Source organism: Netta rufina, assembly GCF_964035555.1.
Source record: "Netta rufina genome assembly, chromosome: 11".
NCBI lineage: Eukaryota > Metazoa > Chordata > Aves > Anseriformes > Anatidae > Netta > Netta rufina.
In genome coordinates, this window is record NC_140134.1 from 19,968,172 (window position 1) to 19,986,778 (window position 18,607).

The 18,607-nt window shown below is 49.9% G+C and overlaps 1 protein-coding gene across 1 annotated transcript in view; it reads right to left on the minus strand.

Moving 5' to 3' along the window:
* Positions 1-1,535: 1,535 nt before the first annotated feature.
* Positions 1,536-18,607, minus strand: part of IGDCC4 (immunoglobulin superfamily DCC subclass member 4) — a gene marked incomplete at its 3' end in the record, with an annotated part of 80,570 nt that continues 63,498 nt past the window's right edge. The window contains exons 11-20 of the mRNA XM_084293390.1: positions 18,223-18,456; positions 13,780-13,887; positions 12,897-13,080; positions 12,006-12,133; positions 11,459-11,629; positions 10,776-10,913; positions 10,164-10,269; positions 9,261-9,495; positions 3,761-3,925; positions 1,536-2,066 (exon numbers count right to left, since the gene is read on the minus strand). Coding sequence (XP_084149516.1) covers positions 1,536-2,066; positions 3,761-3,925; positions 9,261-9,495; positions 10,164-10,269; positions 10,776-10,913; positions 11,459-11,629; positions 12,006-12,133; positions 12,897-13,080; positions 13,780-13,887; positions 18,223-18,456 — 2,000 coding nt within the window. The remainder of the gene's footprint in view (positions 2,067-3,760; positions 3,926-9,260; positions 9,496-10,163; positions 10,270-10,775; positions 10,914-11,458; positions 11,630-12,005; positions 12,134-12,896; positions 13,081-13,779; positions 13,888-18,222; positions 18,457-18,607) is intronic.

The window sequence follows — 18,607 nt, forward strand, 5'->3', positions numbered from 1 at the left end:
CAAGGAAGGGTCACAGGATGTCTTTCAAATGTTATCTCTAATAAACCTAGACCTAGCAGTGTGAGCACAAGGACTTGAGGACTTCACTTTGATTTTGTTCTGGTCTTAAAAAGTATTTCGGCCAGCATTTTCAGAGGTGACTAGAAATTATCACCTGTTCATCCAAAGCCTTTAGTGGGTCTACAGCTCATGGGAGGCTGAGAGCTGCTCTCTGAAAATCAGAAACAGCTGAGGTGTCTCCACTTGGGCACAAAGACATGTCCCCAAGATCACAATTTACTTTTGCAATTGGTTCTTTTTTCCCCTAGATCACAGCTTGATTGTTGTTTTTTCATCTTTGCTAGTATAAACTTCTAAAGAAAGGCTGACCACCATCCCACCAGCAGCCTCCTTTCACCAGCTTCTGCAAAACAGAGTCCTACAGAGCGCACAGCCCAACTCTCCAGCTGCAGGGAACGTGTCCCCCAACAATACTTAGAAACAAACCAAGATAAGACATCAGCTCTGCAGCGCTATTCAATAAAAATAGTCAGCAACCAGTGCAAACATATTCTTTAGAAAAAGGCAGTATAAGAATAAGTTAAAACCTATAATGGACTATAACAAAAGAGTAGATTTACTGCTTTTTTTTTCTCCAACAGACATGAGGTAGTTGTGTTGTTAGGGAGGAAAAAAAAAAAGAGAGAGAGAAGTAGTAAAAATGCTACTCTATACCACACACTACTCCACTTTATAAAATTAAATAATATAAAGATGCTCCAAGGAAATAAAAATACATGTTGTACATTAAAAGGACAGATGTGTACCTAAAATATTAGGTACAAGAACCTACGTAAAACCAAGCCCGGGCTGGTGAAATGACCCAGACGCTGAAGAAGGTTCTATATAGTACAAGTTGTTAGAGGCACTCGTAGAGTGTGTAATAAAAGGCCACTACATCAGCCTGCTAGCAATAGTTACTGTGGTAGCGTACAAAGAGAGCCTTATAATCCTTTTAACCACGGGAGGGCAGAAAAGGCTGGTGGTTACAGCTCGCGGCATCTGTTTGTGTTGCTTCCACCCCCTTGTGGGACTCCGAACAGAATTCATCCCAACACGGCGAGGCAGAAGGCAGTGCCAAGGCCCTCCCTGGCGAGCAGACGGTGCAGGAGAAGCGCCCGGTGCACCCTGCCTCGTGCCAGCAGCAGCAGGAGCCTTGCTGGGCGCCTCGAGGACCACAGCAAGGGGACCGCAGCGGGCTGCGTCCTAGCCCTGGTGCTGGGTCAGACTTTGGAGACGGCTCAGTCCTGCTCCCACGAACACCAAGTTACTCACTAGCTTCAGCGGGAAGAAAGCTGGGCCCTTATCCTTCTACCTACTGGTTTCTTGAAGGCGCTATGTACAGCTGACAGGTCCTAGCCCCGTCCCGGTGAGATGCTGAGCCTTCTCAGCTCCCGCTGGGTCCAGCGAGTCTTGGGCACGCGGTACCTCACGGGGACAGGCCCTTCGTAGTGCTTCTAGCTCTCCCATGATCAAAATCAGATCAGTTTAACTCTTCAGTGATTGTGGACACGTGCCATGTTCTCAGATGCTGAGGACGAACTGCTTAAACCAGAGTTACTACACAGAGGGGCCTCCTCCAGCGCCACGGAAAGCAATTGGCACTTGACCGGCCGCACGTCCCCCCTGCACTCCTGGACGGAGTCCGAATCTCCGCTTTCCACCGAATCCAGACTCTCCCCGTGCCTGTGGAAGCCGTTGGTGAGCCCAGGGACGCAAACGGCCTCAGTTTTGGGAGTCTCTCTGGCGCTGTGTAACGGCTCCTCCTGGGTCTGAACCTCAGAACCACCCCGGGAGCCACCCAACGTTTGGCCAGCATCCTGCTGGGCGCTGGGAGAGCCGGGAGGAGCCACCTCGCCAGAGGGCAACTCTTCAGGCTCCTGCTCCTCTGTTTCTGCCTCTTCGGTGTCCAGGCCATGCAGCTGGGAGTCGTAGTCTCTGTCAGAGGCTGAAAAATCAGAATGGACGATGACCTCTGCTTCCACTTGGTGGAGGCTGGCTGGGGGGTGGCTTTTCTTTGCTTCATTCTGTTATCAGAAAGGGGAAAAAAAAAAATTAAAAGGCAAAGTAAATTAATTGAGGCTGTGACCCAACCACGCGCTGCAACATGCGGTGTTTTTTTAATCCCACAGAGTGCAATGGGATGTACACGTGCTGCTATTAAGCATTATCTTGATATGTTTTTCAGAGCTGAAGCCTTAAGAAGCATCTCAAATCATCTCGGGATCATTATTCCTACTTCACATTTGGGAAAGCAAGTCCCAAGGGAGCGATACGCCCCAGGTTTCTTGGCAGGCTGAAGCAACCATTTCTCCAAGCCTCTGTCAAAGACAACAATTTTCAAAATTCACCAGTCCATTTCTGTATTAACAGCCAGATTTCTACAGGGCGAGCAGGCAGCACTTGAGAAAACTGGTTGCTGAGACAGCTCATGACAAGGAACCACAAGTAGATTCCAGGGCTCCCTTCACCTTTTTGGTTTGAAATAATCAGTTCTCTTCCGCAGTTCCAGTAGTTCAGGCTATAGGGTCTGCAGAAATCTGACTCACAAGCAGACCATTCTGCTTATCATTCAATAATTCATCTGATCGCCACTCAATAATTCATCAGTCAAACTATTTTGGAAGTTCCTGAAGGGCACCTCAGGCAATCAGCACTCAGATTCTGCGCCGTGTGATTTAGCAGGAAGAAGACAATTCGGGAGTATGGAAGTGAGACATCCCATGTGTAATTTGTGCTCGCTGTTGAAGCCAACTTTGTGCATCATTTACATATTTTAACACTTTTCCCTCTTTGTTGACAAACTCTGATGGGTAAGCTGTGCTGTAAACAGTGCCCCGTAATTGGGTTGTAAAACATTGTCTTAACTCTATCCACAACGTTAATTACATCCTGCGTATAATTGATTTTCACACCACTATCTAGGAAGAAAACATAGGTGGGTTGCTTGGAAGAATTTGTTGAGGGTGAGCTTTTTAAAGCAGCACCCAGACAATTCTGGTACAGACAGCCTGAGCAGGTACCAGCTTGCTTTGCAGAGGTGGCCCAGATGTCCTCTCAAACACAGTTGTACACATTTATTCCCATGAAGCAATACCAGAAAGAGCACTTCTTCCCAGTCCGTACACCCACAGAAGGACGACAAATGCAGTGGGAATTGCTCTGCTCTGTCTGGAGGAGTTCAAATCAGCCCTCGATCTTTGACTCCTGCCACAGGGAAAAATGCAATTCCTTCTTCAGGCGAGCACGCTGAAGATTTTAATGCCTCTGTGCTGAGCACTGCAGCTCCTAGCTCACGAGCAGACTGCTGGTACCTGGCTCCAGATCCTCAGGAACCAGGACTACCACAACCTTGCTCCCTGAGCCCTCTGGCCACCACCCAAAGGCCTGAGCCCTTTTCAGCTTTTGTTTTTTTTCCAGCCCTCTTCAGCACAGGCCCTCGGGGGGTGGCTTAAATCAAGAGAGGAGATGAGGGGAGAGCTGAGGCTTTCAGAGATGCTTGGAAAAAAAAACAAAACAAGCAGCTTTTACTCAAATCCCATCCGTCTCACTGGCGTACGCTCCTATACCCAGGAAAGAGATAAAGCCCGTGAGCAGCCAACTAAAGCCAGCTCAGAAGAAAATATTTTCTCCTTTTTGCTGCAAAAAGGAGGAAGGGAGATGGGGAAAAAGGAGAAAACCACATCAGAATGCACAAGCCAATAAACCAAAGGACACCCACCAACACGGCATCGTAAACCAGAGCTTGTAACAAAAGCTTTTGTCCTGCGCTGGAAGGGAGCTTCAGTGATCCGTTCACGGCAGAGAGAGGCTCCTTTGTGATAGCGTCCCCGTATCGGGCTATGCTGTTTGTCCAGGGCTGGTTAGCCGATTTATTCCATGAAGACTGCAGGAAAAAAAAGTGGAAGAGAGAAGAGATCCAATTACCACAGACACCGATCCTTATCCTCTTAAGCCTGAAATGAGAAATGGCTTGAAAAAGGGAAGTGCAAGTTGGAGAGAACAGCGTGGTGTTGGGAGATTGAAGCTAAACGCAGGGAACGCTCCTGGAGGCATCAAAATAGGAGCAGACTGGCACAGTCACCCCACGACAACAGGTCACTGCTCTGTGCCACCGTCTGATGGCGAGCAAGTGGCTACGAGTTGCCAGGTGGCTCTCAACAGGACTCAGAAGGGGCCTTCCACTGATTCTCACATTTTGAGCATACATCATGGCACAAAACCCACCTGAAGGTCCCCTGCGAAGCTGCCAGCAGCCCCGAGCAGAACAAGCCTCCTGAAAGCACCGCAAAGCTGTAAGCGAACGGGGATGCTGGAAGCCTGGAGCTGCACGACTCCAGTATTTGCTTTGGCAAAAGCAACGCTCCGCAGCGTGGAAAAGGACCCTCACCTGTGTGCAAGGGCTGAAGACAATGCTAAATGCCGTGCGGGCACATTTCCTGCTCTCAGCTCGGGCCTGGGTAAACACTCAGCTGTTGCCCGTCCATAAAGAGGCACAAAATTCGGGGCCTTATTTCATTTATTTATTTATTTGGTGCAACAGACCACCAAGCAATTCCTAGTTCAGCTGAAATCCCCTGGGCAAGCAGTGTTACCTTGTTTGTAGATCTAATTAAATTATATGGGCTGAACGCAATTTGTTCGGGGTTCTCTCAGCTTCCCCTTGCAATAAACTGTTGAATGCACACCTCTGTGCATGGGAAATGTGGGCCTTTAAGAGCTGAAGTTATTTAACAGCTCAGACTATTAGTTCACAGGCAGAAAAGTATTTGCTTTCCAGGGTCTGATTTTACTGGGCTGCCCTGCATCTACCTGAGCTCAGCCTTGCTGCTGACGTAACCACATGGATTTAAGGACGACGTGAGCCAGCTGCCTGTAGGCTCCTTCCTCAGATGCTAAAATCTGCCCAGACAGACGTGAGAGGATGATGCAAGGTGAAAGCAAAGAGAAAGTGAAGAGGACACCCTGACCCCACAAGCGTGGGTGTGCACAGAGCACTGGTGGTGTGAGCATGGTGGTTGTTGAGGGTGAAGATGCGTGGCACATCCATTCACACCCCCAAACCACCGACTGCTCACTGGCAGGCAGGGAAAAACCAGGTTTCTGCTCTTCTGCTCTGCTTCGTGCCACTGCTTGCACAGCCCTGCTCTACTCCAGCAAGAGAGAAGGCAGCGCGAGCCCAGCCAAGGCAGCAAGGAGATTTCTGACATCAGCCTGACCTTGCGTGAGTCATTTGACCTCCTCGTGCTTTGGTCCATCTGGCTGGAAATTAGGTAGAAATACAGGACCAGATGTTGTATGTGAGCCAGGCATTCCTCAGCCAGCTATTCAGCAAGCAGCAAACGCTACCTCGTGCTGGCAGGAGGCATTTTAAGCGTTCACCTACACGCCGAGGGGCTGCCTGAGCCTTCCTGAGCCCTCTGACCACCCTGCCCTGGTGGGAGGCAGTGCACATCACATCCCTGTGCCAACCCCAAGTCACAGGAGCTCGGCCACTGCCTCGGGATCAAGCCCCAGGAAAACAAGGAGTAAAGAGCCTCGTTTAAGTGACTGAACCCTGTAGAACAGGGGCTGCTCAACCTGGAGCTGTGGACGTCAAGCAGTCTAATTCAGAAGTAGATGCTGGAGGCAGCAGCTTGGCTGTTTTTCTCTCCACGATCCTCAACAATGTGTTCTGAGCCAAGAGCATCCCCTAACTGCTTCCCTTGTAAGCAGGCAAGCACTAAACTACCCTCTAACAGCAAGAAATCAAGCAAACACTCACACAGGGCTCACGACAAGGAATGTCACTAAATGTGAATGCTCAAGCGATGCGCTCCGGTTGCTTCTCCTGCCATCTTTCTGCAGCTCCACCGCTGACTGATGGCTTCTGTGCCTCTTCCAAGGAACATACGTTACTGAGCAAATACTGCCTGGAAATTTCAGCGCCGAACCTACACAAATATGCACACCCGCCCGCAAATGTGTGGGTCCTATTATAGATGCTCGCATGCATATTTGCCATCAGAGAGATCTGAGCATCACACGCATACGCGTACACACAGAGCAAACTTGAAAACCTTCTTGCAGGCATCTTGTGAATACCAAAAAATGTGGAGAGAAACAGGCAGCTCTGCTGCAATCCCCAACGGGCCATCTGTTAGCGGAAACGTCAATCTGCCGTGTTTACATAGGTTTTGATGACTCCGGGAACAGCCTGCTCGGCTCTGGCTGAAATTGGCTGCAACGAAGAACAAACTTGTTTTGCACCACTTTGCAACTTTCAACAAACAGAAAAAAGCCATCAGCCACACAACATGGCCCAGATCCCGCGTGCTGTTGGAGCCCGTTACGGTGCGGGGGATCCCTCGTGGGGCTGAGTCTCCGAGGTTGGGCAGCTGCAGCTAACTCCAGGTCTGCTTTCATCGTAGACCCAAAGGTCTTGTGTGCCTGGAAGCTTCTGTTTCTTTCAGGCAATATCTTCTGGTGTAATAAACGATACCGTTTGTTTCCACACAAGGGCAACAGCGAATGGCTGAAGACGACAGCAAAATGTTCTCTTGTCTTTTGTGTTTTTTTTTTTCTTACCATAGAAGAACAAGGGGAAGGGGAGTCAGCCTAACACCAATTCAGAGGGAAAAATCCCTTTTCCAGTCCACTGCAAACACAAGAATGGAAACTAATAAAAACATCTTCCGATGAGAGGTGTTTCCACTACAGCTAAATCCTTATCAAAGCAAACAAGCCTCTTCGTTTTAGCCTGTTCATAGAAACTCCACCTGATAAAAACGTGCCCAGACCATGCCACCTTCCAGCGACAAGCAGAGAGTTCATGCACATGTAGGAGCTGAGAATGACCATGTAGGAAATGCTGATCCTGAAGCCTTCCCTGTTTTATGGGGACAGTTATTTAAACTAGTTTGAAGCCCTGCACAGAAGAAAGCTGGCGACATTTCAGACGTGCCCAGCTTTTAAGGGTGGCACAGTGGAGAGAAGGGACTCATCGCTGAGTGGTACCAGCCTGCAGGAGAGGGAAAACCCTGTGCCATGCAGACAAACAGGCCAAATCCCTGCCCACAGAGACCAACACAAAGCTCTCCCCAGTCAGATAAAGGAGAATCTCTGCCAGCTGTCAACAGGAGCACAGCTCTCACCTAGGACTCTCCAGAAAACATCGGGATTTTGCTTCCACGCAGAAGAATTTCAACAAAAAAATGAAAAACAACTTGGGGAGATCCAACTTGCCCGACGTGTTACAGTTTTGCCCTCTGAAAAACAGGGATGCTTCAAGGGAAACACAGTCCCCGTGGAAGGAGACTCCCCAGGACAGAGCTGGGCAGCAAGCAAGCAAGGTTCCAGCACAACAGCAAACATTTCTAGGCCAAAACGCTTGGGTTTGGCTTCCCTCAATGAAAAGCTCAAGTCTTCCACGGAAAGCAGATGCTTTTTAACGCTCTCCCCCACCCCCCGAATTGCTTGGCCTCAAAGCAGTAGTGGCGGAGACGCCTGGAGCGGAGCCATTTCAGCATCCTCAGTCCATCTGTCAGGGGAAACGGAGCTGCGGCACCACGGCCCCTGCGTTACGGCGTCACTCAGAGCGCGCTGCCGAGGGCGGCAGTCTGGGGGTCACTGGGAAGGGGAAGGCATAAAAAAAAGGAAAAAAAAATCACTTGTCAGTGCTCGTAGAGACCCTAGTGTGTGACCTCCACGTGGTGCCACCCAGACGTGATTTTGTCCCTTCGTCCTGAAGCCATGCTGCTGGGAATCCACCCGGTCCCACGCTGTGATGGGAGATCAGGAGAGAGGGGCTGCTGCTGCTGTCCCTTCTTTGTGCCCACACATCTCCTAACAGCACGGAGCCTCCAAGCTCCACTGGAGTCTCTTGGCAAGTGCAGCATAAAGATGGTTTTGGGCTGGGTTTTTTCACATCCGAATATACCCAGCAGGGTATGAAGTGGGTGAGATGGAGCTCGGGCTGGCTCAGGTGGCACGTCCCAGCGGGCAGGGGGCAGCGGGGGCTCCTGTGCGGGCGCACATCTCCCTCCAGTGCCCGCTCCCAGCAACAGCAGCCTGTTGCTGCCGGCCACCACTCCAGCTCTGTCACCTGCAAGGTCATCCTCAGCTCACCGGGCTCCTCGGGTGACAACGCTGCTCTCCGGGTGGCTGCTCCATGGTGCTCCCTGCTTCCCTGTCCACATCCATCACAAGCCAAGCTGGTTGTTCTGCCAGCAAAACGACTTGGCAACCTTAACTCTCACTTGCTTTTCCCCATCCGATTAAGGAGGCAGAGAACCTACAGCCAGAATTGCCCCCTCCCACTGAAGGGCACTGCCTGCCCCAAGTCAGAAGTCATCCTGCAGATCCCTGCAGACAGCACTCCTGCTTTGGAAGAGAGATCTGGATACACTGCCCCTAGAAAGGCCTCCCAGAGCAGGGGACTTCCCTCTGCCTGACCTGTTCTCAGGGTAAGTCACCATCGCTGAAAACATTTGTTCCTTATTTGATAGAAAGAGCTGTAGGAAATTCCTCACACTCTTTCTTCGGCTCGGGTCCAGAAAGGCAGCTCCATTCTGCTGAAATCCAGGGATGTGGCTTAGCTGCAGACGGTCTCCTTCAGCTGAGCACCGATCCGACACGGCACTCGGGGACTGCCAAGAGCATGGCTTCAGTGCACAGGGCTGTTAAAGGCAGCTGAAGGTGTTTTATTTCCTAAAACAGTCACAGCTGCCTCACTGCTAGCAGCAAGCACAGGTTAGCCACACATCCTGAGCTCACCTTCCCTCCTGCGACACACAGGAGGATTGTTGGTGCAAATCCCCTGCGTTCACAAGGCGTTTGTCTCACTGAACCTCCTAATTGCTTTACATGCTCTCCCCGGGTTACAAAGAGAGGCATAAACAGATTAACTAAATTAGGCCAATTAAAGGTTCCCTAATGGAATGAAATGTTTCAGACGAGCTTGAGAGAGGAAATGGGCAGGGAGGAGGGAAAGACAACGCAATGTCAGGCAAGCTGGGAAAGACTTCTTGTCTTCTGGGGCTAAGGGGTCACTACCCCTGGCAGGTGAAGCAGGACAGCAGATGGCACAGTGATCCCAAACTTGGACCTGACAGCCTGCAGCCAAAACTACCTGCATTCTGCAGAGCCCGACAGAATCAGACCCCGACTTCCCAGCAGGAACACCCCAAATGAAGGCTCCTGCCTGGGGTAGGAGTGCAGTCACCACGTGCATGGGTCCTTACCTTCCTCTTCCCATGAACGATGTCCTCAGGGAGGCTGGTGTGGATGAGGCTGTGCACTTCTGTCAGTTCTGTGATGTCTCCCAGGGGCACAGGTGCATCCTCCGGCAGCGGGGACATCAGGGACTCCAGTTCGTGTGCGTCTGAGGTGGCACTGGGAGCTGCCACCCCTTGCCTGCCCCGGTGGTAGTAAGCGTGGTTGCCGGCTGCCTGGGAATCCAGGCCTGGCAGGGCCTCCCTGAGGGAAAACAACAGGAGTTGACTTCTCTGATCACCTTCACGTTGTGTTCCTCTGCCCCAAACTACCAGAAAAGTAATCCAGCTCAGGCCACTCAGCCCATCCCTGTAGAAGCAACTAAACCCAAGCCTGACACTCGTGAGGAAGCTGCTTGTTCCGAGGCCTGGGATCTCTCACCAGCTCAAAGCTCTCCCCCGGCACTAAGCTGGTTTCCTACCGCAGTCTTTCCAAATGCTTGTGGCTGGATCCAGACCCCTGCAATAGCAGGGGGCTTTGGGCTGAGTCCAATCCTACCTAAAACAAGCTGTTAGTCACAGGGCGGTCGCAGTCTTTCATCACCTTCCCAAGTGAAAGTTTTACCAAACATCCTTAGGAGTTGTCCAGCATCAGAAGCAAAATACTGCTCAAACACACGCATGAAATAACCAGGCAAATGGCAAATAGTGTTTTTTTCCCTTTTGTTGCCTTTTTTCCCCCCCACCGGAAAAAAAAAAATAAATATGTTCCTTTTAGCTGGCTAACGCTCCCATAACTCAATCTCTACATTAACTGGTGTCATGTGCACTGAATCCCAAACTGCTCAGCTGAACCTGGAAGAAGGTCCCGGCACATTTTGCCTCCTTCCACATCAGCCTCCTCTCCCCCCTGCAAGGTGAGGTGGCACCTACCTCTGCTTGCTGTTGCGAAAGCTGGCGCACATGCAGAAGAGGATGCAGAGCAGCCCCAGGCAGACTCCCACGATGATTCCCGTGACAGAGTGGATGTCCAGAACATCTAGGAGGGGAAGGACAGCTGCGTTATTTCAGCTGTTAGCAGGAAGAAGGCACAAAGTGTTCTCAGTTCAGAGAACCATCAGCTTCTCTAAAACCAATGGGTGATGCCTTTATATATGAAAAGGATTAAAGATGGCTTGGCAGTGACAATTTAGAACACCTTAAAGCAAGCTGGCATCTGTGTATATTCATTAATTTCATGCTACACAGGCCTAACAAAGGCAGCGAGATGCAGGTGGCACGTGCCTTTAAAGGGGGGCTGAGATGGCAGATGAGAGATTGAGTTCTGCTGCGGGATGGGTTCTGGGGCTGCTTGGGGCCTATGGAGCTGCACATCTGAGGACCCCCCTGCGATCCTCTGCACTCTCCTACCCACAGTCTCATCTCACATTCTGCACGGTGACACCAGGCAATTCGTTAGCAAACAGAGAAATGCCACTGCTGATGAACTGCGGTTTTCAGCACTGCAACTCGTTTCCTGCCCTGGGACAAAGGGGAAATTCGTACCAGACAATTTCTCCCGCAGGGTGTGCACATCCTTAACGTTTGAATAGGGACCAGACCCCACCACTGTCTTTGCTCCCATCTTGAAGAAGTATCTGGTATCACTTTCCAGTCCATGCACTTCAGTGCTGAAGATATTTCCTGATCAAAAGCAAGCCAAGAGAGGTTAAAAATGTGCAATTTCAAGTGCATTCACAGGGCTGCAGCGAAGCAGCAGTGGAAGTCTGCTGAACTGCCAGAAGTGAGAGATTTTGTGCCATGAGCTCTAAGAAATAATTCAGACACCTCCTAAGTCTTAATGAATGTGCTGCTTACAGAGCTGATGACACAGACTGCATGCAGTGTTGCTGACATACATCCTCCTAGGAGTGACCGGGCAGTGGCCTGTATCTCCTGGATGTCTGCTGCACAACAATGGCTGTTTCAGCCCTAGATATGTACGTGATTTCACATCTCTCATCAGTCACAGCCCTGCACTCTCTTGTATGACCAGAAGAAATGATCAGCATATGCCTCATGAACACTGGTGGCTTGAATTTATTTGTATGTACTCAAATAGAGGCAAAAATCAGCAGGACTAACCAGCCCAGGCTGACACAAAACCCAGGGGAGAAGGCAGGAACAACCAAATAGCTGGTGGGGTATTTAGTTGAGTTTAGTAGAGACTGTTTGCCTGGATGTCTCACCTTCTCGTGTCAGCAAGGTCCACATGTCGTCAGGCTGCGTGTTGTTGGCGTTGTACAGGATGAGGTACTCCACGATGATGCCATTGGGCTCGGCGGGAGGGCACCAGTGCACCTGCACGGCGTAGGGGTTGAGTGGGTGCAGCCGCAGGTCAGACGGAGGAGTTGAGGGACCTGGCAGATGTGAGTAAAGACCCACTGTGAGCAGCAGAAATGAGGAGGAGAGCACCCAACCTGCAGGGCACGATGACTGTGCCTTCCATTAATCTTTCTCAGTGGTGCCACAGTTATGCTGGCACACATAAAATGATGTGTGACCCAGGTGGCTGGACAGCTCATCCAAACAAGCTGCTGAGAGTGCAGAGGGAAGGAGGCTACTGAGCTCGCTACAGGACAGGATTTGTTGTGCTCCTTCAGTGGGCTCGGAACCCTGAGCAGCTCTGAGCTTCTTATGTACACAGTGACGTCAGAGCTTGGAATCTCTCAGGGATTTGATGGAGATTCACAGAAATCCAGGAAAGATCAAGGTTCAATTCCCATAAATACTCACGGTCAGGAAGGGTGAACCGCTCCACCACGCTGCCGAAGGGCCCGTCGATACCAACACCATTGGACTGCACAGCAAACTCATACCTGGTGTAGGGCTTCAGCCCACTGATGAGGATGTCTTCATCCGAGCTGCCAAAAGAGGAGGCATTCACAAGGTCATTAACAGGAGATGGAACCCATGGCTACCCTGGTACCTTACCAGGAGCACTGTAAGAGGTTATCCTAACTTTTTTTTCACCTAAAGCTTCATCTTCTGTAGTCATGTGAATGCTAGAGCACTCAGCTCCCAGATACAGAGGAAAGCAGGTTCCCAGCCTTTGGGGCCCCTTTTTATGTCCTTGCAGAGAAAAGCCTAGCTACAGGCTGAAAACCTGCATGGAAATCTAAATTTAAAATATATCCCCAAATCACAACTCCTTAGACACTAGCCATTTTTAAACCAAACTTGTGAGGACCACCTTGCAAATCACGGATGCACTGAGTCTGGCCATGATTGTGCCTGGCTTTGTCATCAACAGGGAAATAAGCACGTAAGGTCCGTATAATGCAGAAAAGATGCAGAGACTGGTCTGTAAATTGCCTCCTGGTATTTAAGTCATGGACAAACTCCCACTGCGGAAATCCCAGTGCCACATTCACAGAATCACAGAATTTCTAGGTTGGAAGAGACCTCAAGATCATCGAGTCCAACCTCTGACCTAACACTAACAGTCCCCACTAAACCACATTTCACCATCTCTGAATCCATCTGTGACCAAAGCAGACAATCCCAGCATTTAAAACACCCAGGATTTTGCCAGGAATTGGGACATCCCTGCAGATTCCTCCTCCCTTGTGTTTACTCCTGACACGAGCAATATATGGCAGATGAACCCTCAGCATCCCTCTTTACCTTGTGTAGTACGTAACAAGAGAGGCGTTTTTCAGGCCCCAGGGGCTGAAGCGCACGGTGTAGTTGACGATCTTGACCGTGGTGAAGTCAGGTTTCTTCCACCTGAGCCATATGGACGTTGAGCTGTTGGACTCTGCATAGACTTGGACTGGAGGCAGTGGGGGACCCTTCTGCACCGGGGGATCTACGGTGGTGCAAGACAAAGCGAAAGAGGTGGAGATGCAATGACAGTGGGGCAAGGGACAGCTATCACAGACAGAAATCAGGGAATAAAACGGGCTGTGAAGCTTGCAAAAAGATGTTGTCCTCCAGTGTAACCATGGATGTCCTGCTTAGCCCATCTGTGTGCACAGCTGTCCATGCTTTTCCTCATTTATGGGGAAAAATCCCAGTGAGGACCCCCACACCACGCTGGTGGTATACTGCTGGGGCACACAGGAGGCCAGCTTCAAAGTTACCTGCTCAACAGGCTCACACCAGGGTGAGGAGGAGCCCAGGCTCTTCACCACCCCACCACAGACTGGCAGAGCTGGGATCACAGCTTTCAATTTCTAACACTGAGAAACCTGGCATGCAGATCACCCACATTCCTAAATCTGTGTGATGTATGAGATGAAACCCAGGTTACTGGGCATTTCCAAAACCATCCCTGAGCCACTTCATGGGGCCAGAGAGTACTGAGAAAGAGGAAAATTCGCTCCATTCTCTCCTTCCCAAGATAATTCCTCCAAAACAACTGCAATGACTGTCAAGGGGAGTTCCCTTATCTTGGGACCTTCCCCGTTTTGGCACTGTGCCTGTTGAAGTCCTTCTGTACCCACACCTTTCCTTTGAGGCCACGTGCCAAACAGAAGAGACAGACAGCAAATGGGGCATTCCTCACCTACTGCTGCTGCAGGTGCCTTTTCGGTTTTGCCCTTCCAAACGGCTGCATAACCATCTTCGTGCTTGTTGAATGCCACCAGCTTCACCTCGTAGAGCTTCCCAGGAGCTGGAAAAATCAAGCAGGGTTTGACTGGGGTTACTTTTCTTACCGGTCCTCCTCCACTTAGACATGTTTTCTTACAGCTGACCAGCTTTTCCCAAGAAAGCAGCTCTAACAGAGCTGTATTTGCTAAAATGCATCAGGACACACACACCCCCTTCCTCTTACAGGGTTTTCACATTCAAATATTGTCTCACAACTGGAGCATTTATCGTCACAGCTACTCCCTCGTTCTCCTCTCCCTTTTTACAGAAATTATCAGTAGCAAACAGACTTTTGTCCGTTTAAGTCACCGGGAGCTTTGTTGTATGGGGACTATTTTGCCTCCCCAGCAGAGTTCCCACATTTGCAGTTTGGAAAGCAACAGTGCAAACAAAACCCACACCAGAAACCTGAGGATCCTCTTTACATCCCCTTCCCATCAGCCAGGCACACGCTCCATGGGGAGCATCACACTCCGATCCCAAAATGAGCTGCAGGACAGGGCACTGTGTCACCAAACAGCACTGGCCTGGTCCAGAACCCACTTCTCCCTTTCCTCCTGCCTTTCATTATCTGAAACTTTCCTTTGCCATGCTAAGAAACATCTGAGGGGGTTTTCATGGAGATGTTTAATCAACAAAACAGCTTAGGACATCCCAAGTTCTCAAACGAGCCACTCGCCAGCCTCGCCCTTCAGCAGCCAGCCCATTCAGAAGCCCAGCAAGAGCCTCAGACTGTCTTTAGCTGCCTTGACTGCAGCATGTTAATGAAGTTTGTTAATTTGGGCCGAGCCTGTTCATTCCCTGCCCGGATAGATCACTGCTTGCTTTGCCAGGCAACGTAAGCAGAACAAAACCCTTCTTCTTGATGCCAATTTTATTATTACTGCGCTGATTACGCTCCCAGAGGCTAATGGTACCAATTACCCAAGGCTCTCGCTGCTCCACAACACATGTTCACGCTCAGAATATAAAAACAGTTCAGCCACATTTTTGTCCCTGAAAGAATCTCCAACGCAAACAGAGTTTTATCTGCCTCCAAAGCAGCCTGATCTGCCTCTCCACACTCTCCAGCCACAGGAAAATGCTTCAAACTCACACAAGGGGGAAGAGACCAAAAGGTACTCAATTTCCAAGCAGCTGGGGCCACAGGCTTGGTGAAACAAAGAAACCCCAGCCCATCTCTCAGCAGCATGCATGCCCCAGCCTCCTGCTTGAGCTTTTGGCTGGGCTTCACTGGGTTCATCATGAATGATGGGATCCAAAACGATGAGGAAGAGCTCACAGATGTGATCCAGCTGCGGGCAGCTCCTGTTGGGGCATGAAGTGAAGGGAAGGAGAAGGCCTCCATCTCCATCCTTGGGTAGGAAAAGTACAGCAGCCACTCAGACATGAAGCCAGAGCAGCTCTGCTACACGACCAAGCAATTCGTATTCTGAAAACAGGGGTATTTTGGGTTTCTCAGAGGTTTGGCTTCAATTTTTTATACACAGGCCCAGATGTTCAGACTCTCAGAACAAGCAGACATAAAGCTCTATCAAGCTGTCAAGAAGCTAGTAGGCAGCATGGAAACAGATGTATTTCACTACATTCCATCCTACATTAAATATAAGCAGAATAATCCAGTCCAGATCATTTCAAATCACTAATCTGGACGACTGTGTGTAATATATCCAATATGCTAAATACGTTGTTCCGTTCAGTTTTTCAAGGTGTTCATGTAGGCCAGATGCCACGTGTTCCCCTAAGTGGGAAATCGCCCTGATCTCCAGGCAGTCACTTCCAGGGGAATGCACTCTTCCTCCATGGGCACGTGGAAGACAGGATCAGGTCCTTACCATTTGTTTTTCCTGTCGATTACAGCCCTGGTAGTCACACACCATTACAGAGACCGACTGCTAGAACGGAGATAGGAATCGATGAGAATTTCTCAGGGATAAGCCATCCTGGTGATTCAGGACAGCTTCCTTTGGATTTCATGGGATCGTTAAACTTCTGTGTTTCTTCTGTACCTTTGAACAGCTGCCCACCTCTCTGGCAGGATTTCAGCACAGAACTCTGCACGTAAGAGCAGATGCAAAGAGTGACCTTAGTGGTATCACTCCAAGGAGACACGGTTTGTTCCCGAGGTTAGCAAGAGTACAGGAGAAAATATCTTCTCCTGCTTCAGACAGCTCAAATAGAGGGAGCTGGGATATAACCAAAGGCAAAATCAAGAAATCAAATATTGAGAGTAAGGCAAAGGATGAGGAAGAGGAAGCCTGCAGGACAGAGAAGAGGTGGTGGACAAAGCTGGCACTATATTAGTAGCAAGACCAGCAACAACATGGGAAATTAAGGCAGGAAACATGGGCAGGGCTCTTTGCTGGTGCAAGAGCTGCACTGTTGCTGTGAATGAAGAACTCATGTGCTCAAGAAGCTCTGTCCACGGCTGCTTTCTGCCCATCCATCCACCTCTGCCTGAGACATGTCTCAAGAGGAGCTGTCCCATCAGAAGGCATTTCCCCTCTTGTCCTGCTGTGCTCCCCGCCCAAAGAAAAAAAAAAAAGGGAAATCAGGAAATCCGAATCAAGCTACATAGGATTTTATCCCTCAGGCTAACCCTAAATCAAGACAGGACAAGGGGCGGTGAGTCCAGTGCAGAGAAGTGGAGCCAAGGAGCACTGAGTGACTGCACCACAGCAGCACACAGTGTGTGTGCTGTGCTTGTTTGCAGTAACACGGCATGCAACTCTGTCTGAGCTACAGCCTTGCATTCCCAGTGCCTAATTCTGGGATTTCCTCACACCTTCTCTCTTCAAGCTTCACTCAGTTTGGAGTTTCAGCCAGGACACTTCAATGGCCCATTTCTTCTGGGCCTTCTGGGGCAACCAGACAGCACCATCACCACGTGCAGCGTCCTTGCTACCTGCAAGATCCCTAAAGCAGATGGAAGTACTTGCACTGGGCAGCTCCCTGCCATAAACCTCAACTCCTTTAAACCCCAGCTGCTCCTCCTCCTCGTTTCATGTCCAAACTCCTGCCTTTCACAGCACAGCCAGATTCCCGACCCCATTACTGTACACGTGCAGGAGCACATCATGCAGCAGCACGAGGGGAAGAGAAGAGAACGACCATGGCTGGAAGAAACCAGAGCCTCTTCCTGATACGGCGATAGCTGATACACAACAGCCAAATCATAAGGAAGCTATTAGGTCTTGACGGATGCCCAAATTTAAGGAAGTAATTACAGAAGAACAAGCAGCCTTCTCAGCATCGCCATGCCAGAGCATTTGGAACCAATTCAGCCCGCTCCCGAGCCCCTCTGCTAACTGATTTGCCAGTGGTTAGAGCAGCGCGTGATGATGTTCACATGTGGTTTCCTCAATGCAGTAATTACAGACCTAAATTCTTCAGAGGAACTCCTAACTGTTAACACCCTCTCAGTGGCAGGACGGCTGCAGCAGGCCTGGAGTACTGGAAACCTGCTCAGTGATGACACCAGCTGTCCGTCCAGGTGCTGCAGGCTGCCCTTACACCGTGCACAATCCACCTCAGCCGTGTAAGATGAACCAGCAGGAGAAACACTCGCCCCTCAGCCCCAGCTGCGGGCATGGATGAAGCATGAGTGGGGGATGGAAGAACTCTAAGAAGCAGAATCCTGTTACCAGGACGCATCTGCCGTGGCTCTTTTCTCTCTCCATCCAGTATCGATGGGCAAATCAATTCATTAGTATGATGAGATGTCAAAAACATAACCCCTTATGGGAAAAAATACATGTAGTGAGCCAGGCAGATAACTCTGACTGCAATGCAGACTTGTTCTACAGACACTCACTCTTGTATCTCTTTTTCCTCAGAGGAGGTGGAGGAGAACGCTGACCCAAAATTAGTATGCTGTGAATTAACCCATATCTGCATTTTAACACAGAGACATTTCAAATAGCATGCAACTGTTGAGCTTCTTAGGAACACACAGACAAGGAGAGATCATTGCACTGACTGGTGATTTTAATCTAAGCACTCTCATATTGACATAATAAGGAACTGTAATTGATTCATATCCCCTCATTACTATATACTAAGTATATTAGTGGCCCTTGGTTAAAAATCCAATCGCTGCTACACTGCCTTCATCAATTTCTGTCTTTCAAACTTTGCTTAGAACAAATCCCAAAAGCCTCACACCAGAAATTATTTTGGGTGCTCTTAAAAGAATAAAAAACCAATCAGGCAGAGTGCTCAGCTCATGCAGCTGTGGACTTCTACACACCTGCAGGTGAGCAGATAGCACTGAGCTGCCTGGAAGGATCCTGGGACTGCTGTAAAGTGTGAGAGTCACACCTGGTTTCTGCACGCAGTGCTAAGATGACCAGCTCACCTAGTCGAGTCAGTTCATACTGCTTCACTTTCTTCTTCAGCTTGATGGGCCCTACGTCCCAGCTCTCATCTTCAGCACCATCCAGGGGGCTTTCATCGCTGGCCTCCTCCTGGCTCACCTCGCGGTAGTACAGCTTGTAGCCTGATATCTGGGCATGGTTAGCCGGGGGTTGCCACGTTATCAGGAGAGACTCCATCTTCGCTCGGACTTTTAATTCCGTCGGGGCAAATGGGACTAGAAGAGGACAAGAAAAAAGTGTTCAGTCACTTATCTCCATTTCCCTGCTCTACTGAATCCTCCCTGACCTAGGCAGAGAGCAAGGGGTGTGAGGAGAGGCCATCCTGCCAGAAGGACACCTCTGCTGTCTAACAGAACAGCGTGGTTG